This window comes from Phyllobates terribilis, unplaced genomic scaffold, assembly GCF_046119375.1.
Source record: "Phyllobates terribilis strain yellow unplaced genomic scaffold, ASM4611937v1 Scaffold_9__5_contigs__length_417890890, whole genome shotgun sequence".
NCBI classification, from domain to species: Eukaryota; Metazoa; Chordata; class Amphibia; order Anura; family Dendrobatidae; genus Phyllobates; species Phyllobates terribilis.
Window position 1 is genome coordinate 186,569,472 of NW_027362769.1, and position 6,000 is coordinate 186,575,471.

The window sequence follows — 6,000 nt, forward strand, 5'->3', positions numbered from 1 at the left end:
CTCATCCCGCAAAAAACAAGCCGTCACATGACTGGCTGCCAAAATCTGGAAAAATTATAGCTCTCAAAATATGGCGATGCAAAAACTAGATTTTACAAAAAATGCTTCTTTTAGTGTGTGACAGCTGTCAATCATAAAAACCCATATGATTCTGGTATCGCTGTAGTCTCACCGACCCGAAGAATAAGGTCGTCTAATCACTTATTCCGCACGAGGAACAGCGTAAAAAATAAACTCTCGGGTTAGGGCTGGGGTTGGGGTTAGGGTTTTGATGGGGTTGGGATTTTTTTCAAAAGTAAGAAAAAAAGATGGCGATATGGCGACTAGTGTTGAGTACAAGTGCTCGCTACTTGAGTTTGCATCGGGTGCTCGGGTATGCATTGAGTATCGTGGGTATTTGAGTGACATGCTCGAGTCTCCGCCCCATATGCTTCGCGGCCAAAAAAACTTTGCGGGGATTGCCTGCCATGCACGAGCGATCCCCGCATGTTTTTTTTTGGGTGTCTAATAACCGTGAAACATCCGGGCGGGGACTCGAGCATGTCACTCGAGCACACGCAGTACATGGTGCATACCTGAGTATCCGATGCAAACTCAAGTAGCGAGCACTTGCGCTCAAGACTAATGACAACTTATTCAATATGATGACCTAATGTTCTCAAATTCTGTGTCGTACCTCTGGGTTCAAAATGTTCACTATACCCCTTAATAAAATCCTTGAGGGGTATAGTTTCCAAAATGGGGTCACTTGTGGGGGAGCTCCACTGTTTAGGCACATCAGGGGCTCTCCAAACGCGACATGGTGTCCGCTAACAAATTGAATGGAAAATCGGCTCAAATTGTTAGCGGACGCCATGTTGCGTTTGGAGAGCCCCTGCGTGCCTAAACATTGGAGCTCCCCCACAAGTGACCCAATTTTGGAAACTAGACCCCCCCAAGGCACCTATCTAGATGCATAGTGAGCACTTGGAACCCCCAGGTGCTTCACAAATTGATTCGTAAAAATGGAAAAGTATTTTTTTTTCCACTTTTTTCATTTTTACGAATCCATTTGTGAAGCACCTCTGGGTTCCAACTGCTCACTATGCATCTAGATAGGTGCCTTGGGGGTCTAGTTTCCAAAATGGGGTCACTTGTGGGGGAGCTCCAATGTTTGGGCACGCAGGGGCTCTCCAAACGCAACATGGTGTCCGCTAATTATTCAAGCAAATTTTACAATCAAAAAGTCAAATGGCGCTCCTTCCCTTCCGAGCCCTGCCGTGCGCCCAAACAGTGTTTTTTCCCCACATATGGGGAATCTGCGTGCCCAGGGGAAATTGCACAACAAATTTTGGGGTCCATTTTTTTTCCTGTTACCCTTGTGAAAATAAAAAAAAATTGGGTATAAAGTAACATTTTTGTGAAAAAAGTTAAATGTTCATTTTTTTCTTCCACATTCCAAAAATTCCTGTGAAGCACCTGAAGGATTAATAAAGTTCTTGAATGTGGTTTTGAGCACCTTGAGGGGTGCAGTTTTTAGAATGGTGTCACTTTTGGGTATTTTCTGTCATAAAGACCCCTCAAAGTGACTTCAAATATGATGTGGTCCCTAAAAAAATGATTTTGTAAATTTTGTTGGAAAAATGAGAAATCGCTGGTCAACTTTTAACCCTTATAGCTCCCTAACAAAAAAAAATGTTGGTTCCAAAATTGTTCTGATGTAAAGTAGACATGTGGGAAATGTTATTTATTGACTATTTTGTGTGACATATCGCTCTGATTTAAGGGCATGAAAATTCAAAGTTTGAAAATTGCATAATTTTCAACATTTTCGCCAAATTTCTGTTTTTTTTCACAAATAAACGCAAGTGATATCGAAGAAATTTCACCACAGTCATGAAGTACAATATGTCACGAAAAAACAATCTCAGAATCAGGGGGATCCGTTGAAGCGTTCCAGAGTAATTATCTCATAAAGTGACAGTGGTCAGAACTGTAAAAATTGGCCTGGTCATTAACGGGTAAACCACCCTCGGGGGTAAAGGGGTTAAAAAAAATAATTATTTTGTAAATTTTGTTGGAAAAATGAGAAATCGCTGGTCAACTTTGAACCCTTATAACTTCCTAACGAAAAAAAAAATTTAGTTTCAAAAATTATTCTGATGTAAATTAGACATGTGGGAAATGTTATTTATTATCTATTTTGTGTGACATATCTCTCTGATTTAAGAGCATGAAAATAAATTTTTCGCCAAACTTTCCAATTTTTTTCACAAACGCAAATGAAATCGAAGAAATTTCACCACTCACATGAAGTACAATATGTCACGAAAAAACAGTCTCAAAATCAGGGGGATCCGGTGAAGCTCCAGAGGTATTACCTCATAAAGTGACAGTGGTCAGAATTGTAAAAATTGGCCCGGTCATTAATGTGCAAACAGCCTTCGGGGGTTAAGGGGTGTCTGAAGTCCAAATTAATTTTCCTCCTAAATCCCTACCTATTAAATGTTATTATCTAAACTATTTTTAATAATTCTCTGTCCTTCCCTCACTACACTAACTGCTTTTCTTTTTTTCCCTACTTCCTTTCGGATGATGCTTCATTTGATAATTCCAGTGCATGCTCATTTCAGGGGCTTGGTGAGTCCCTGCACGCTGTGTGATGTGCACGATGACAGCGCTCTCTCTGTTGTCGGATCAGATCAGCAGTAACGAGCCGGCACCAGAGCGGTGTCAGAATACCTGGCGTTCAGAGACCAATGACGTCAATTCTGGGGTCAGAAGTCTTAAAACACACAGTGACAGTGCGCTCTGGTGACGGCTCGTTACTGCTAATCTGAGCCAGTCACAAGAAAGCGCACTGTCATTGTGCACAGCGCTCGGGGTCTTGCCAGGCTCGGAGGTCACTGTTGATGCTTCGTTTTAGGGAGAGGGCAGAGGCTGGGGCAGTGACCGCACTCTCTACACCCTGATGACGCTTTGTTTGAGTATCCCACCATGCATTGGGGATTCACAAATTAAACATCATCAAAAAGGAAGTAGGGAAAAAAAGCAGAATAGTAGTTAGTGTTTATGGAAGGATTGGGAATTATTAATGCATGTGTATTAGAAAATAGAGATTTAGCAGGACAATTACTGTGGACTTTGGAGCCCCCCATTAGTGCTTTTCATAAATGGTTGGGGGACGGCGGGGAAGGGTCCCGTCCTGACCCCCGCTGCCATGTTGATCCCGGCAGGAGCGTTTCATATTACTTTCTGTCTTTCTGCAGAGCTGATGGCGGAGGCCAGCATCATCGATCAGATGAGCAGCTCCGACAGTTCATCCGAGTCCAAGAATTCGTCGTCCTCCAGCAGCGAGGACAGCTCCAGCGACGACGAGGGGAACAAATCCTCACGCTCGGCCTCCCAGGTGCCACAATCCTCATCCAGCGTGGAGAGTGGGGGTAACAAGGCTCAGGATGGCAGCAAGCAGCTGATGAGCACCCTGAGTACGTGTCACCCGCGCCGACATCGAGGTGTAAAGCGAGTGGACGTGCTTCCTGGTAGGGCATGATATCCGGGGGGGGGAGCCATGCAAGATGTCCGTGCTTGTCTAATGTCGACCAGACCAGGGGGCGTCACGCAGAGCCGTATATCCCGGGGGTGGGAGCCCTCCACGTAGTCTCAATGGACGCGTTAGTAACTGGTCGAGCCCCAGCGACTACGTACCAGTCATTTACCTACCGAATGTGATGGCAGCAGAGCGGTTACTGATACAAGGTTCTGTCCCTGCAGCTTCAGCTTCTCGGCAGCACGTCCGGTTTATGTGCAGCAATGTGCTGCCGAGAACCGGGACTTTATTATTCTGACAAATCCTCCGTAACTCAATGAACGAGTGTTTGCCGCTGCTGCCTTTACATAATGTTATTGCACCAGTGTTTAGTGTTGCGGCTCTTGTGGAGGGGCCCTTAATTGCCTGAATGTGCTTCCTTCTCTATTCGTCTGTGCTTTTCACTGCAGCTGTTCTCCCCTGACCTGATTTAACATGATTCCTCTACATTTCTCACTTTGTTTTTTCAGGGAATGACCTGCAGCTGAGCGAGTCCGGCAGTGACAGCGATGACTGAGCCCCGGAGCTGACGCTTCACTGCTCCAGCGTCTGTTTTGCACTAGATCACAATGACTGAGGGGATCGCTCTGATCGGACCCCGGCGCCGCGTCTGGAAGGGATCGTCCGCACCGGCCGCCTCCTCCAATCACTGCCTCTTATCACTCAAGGACCAGAGTTTTGCTGCCATTTTTCTTTTCCCTTTTTGACTGTGAATCAGTAAAGACCCGCGTGGGCCGGCGCAGCCCCCCCGTCCTCCATCACGGCAAGGGTTAAATCAGTGTTGTTTTTTCTAACTAGAAAAGAACCAAAGTGCAATAAAGTCAATAATCTCTCCTGCTCCTCACCACCACCATTGTTCTTCCTTTGGGGCGTCCTAAGAATAGAACAAAATAAAGGGCCGGCGTCTGGTTCTTGTAGTTTAAGGGGTTCTCCACTACTATACGTTACTGTCTGGGGCCCAAATTTGTGTAAGGAAAAAAAAAAAAAAAAACCCTATGTTCTCGTCCCGGTATCAACATCTGGCATTTTCCAGAATGTGAAGGCTGCAATCGATCACTGATTGGCTGCAGCAGTCATATGATGTGCCCTTGCTGGTGTTTGATAGGGGGCATGGTACAGAACGTGGAGGAGTGGCGGCACTGGTACTGAAGGCGAGTAGATGTTATTTCTTGTATCCATTCTCCACCCCGGTGTCAGAGCCCTTGTATATGGTCACGGCCCCACTATCAGTATTTGGTCAGTATTCGGTCAGTATTTTTCCTCAGGAGCGGGAGCCAAAACCAGGTGAGGAACAATAAGAGAAAAGGTAGAATAGAAACAAGTCACCAATTCTGCATTTATCACCCCCTCCTGGTTTTGGCTCCCACTCCTGAGAGAGAATACTGACCAGATACTGATAGCGGGGCTGTGGACTTAAGCTGGGTTCTTGTTTAGTGTAAAGTTCGGCTGATTTTTGCTCCGGTGTGGGCTTCAGTAATGATGCATAATGGCACCTGCTACAGCTCCACAAAAACACGTGGGGAGGATACGTATTAATGAGCCCCCAAAAAGAGCAAAACTGTAACCCGGCACTGTGCATGGGCTGCCCCCTGCTGGCCGGGTGTGGACTCTGCTTTATATATTCGATTAATAGTCGTCCCCCATTTATTAAAGGAGGCATGTACAGGGGTTAAATGAGTGCAAACTCTGGACCCTGCGGGCTCACCCCGATGTCTGACCACTCTCACAGGTGGCGTTGCTCTGCGTCGGCCATTTCCACCCCCAGATATTAGGACCGTCCTCCTCCTCCTCCTCCTCCTCCTCCTCCTCCTCTTCTTCCTCCTCTTCTTCCTTTCTGAGCTTGTCTATACCGTGGTCATCAGTCAGAAGCTCCAATCATTGGGGCAGATGACAGATTGCACTTGTGCTCCTCAATTCAGACATTTGTCCTGAGGACCTGACCCGGTTGGATTTCTGCACCTGTAAAGGCCGCCTTTGGTGGGTATATAGGGGTAGTGTCTGCCGGGGCCGATTCATCGCTTGTGGTTTATTCAAGCCCCTTTTCTTTCTATGATGGATTTTACATCAGATTCATCCAAATAGCAAACGTGGTTCATGAATGTGGCGCAAAATCAGCAATGGTCTTTATTCTGGTCTCAATCTGGTTTCTGCAACTTTTCAGCAACAAAAATAACAAAACTTAAAAGTACTGTCAAAATGAGGGACAGCAGGGGAGGGGGGACGCAGCAAAAAAATGTGACATTGGGTCAAAGTCACATCTGAAAAATACACAGCATACATGTAAAAGTATGTGCCCCCCACATCCACCTCCGGGGGCTTATCTGTCATCATCTACATCCATAGACATTAATATGGAGGAAAGTATGTGCCCCCCACACCCACCTCCGGGGGCTTCTCTGTCCTCATCTACATCCATAGACATTAATATGGAG

At 46.0% G+C, this 6,000-nt stretch overlaps 1 protein-coding gene across 1 annotated transcript in view; it reads left to right on the plus strand.

Moving 5' to 3' along the window:
- The window catches only part of EAF2 (ELL associated factor 2), a 30,402-nt gene extending 25,987 nt beyond the window's left edge, over positions 1 to 4,415 (plus strand). Inside the window, exons 5-6 of the mRNA XM_073647514.1 lie at positions 3,249 to 3,467; positions 4,039 to 4,415. Of these exons, the coding sequence (XP_073503615.1) occupies positions 3,249 to 3,467; positions 4,039 to 4,085 (266 nt within the window). The 3' untranslated portion in view covers positions 4,086 to 4,415. The remainder of the gene's footprint in view (positions 1 to 3,248; positions 3,468 to 4,038) is intronic.
- The last annotated feature ends 1,585 nt before the right edge of the window (positions 4,416 to 6,000 follow it).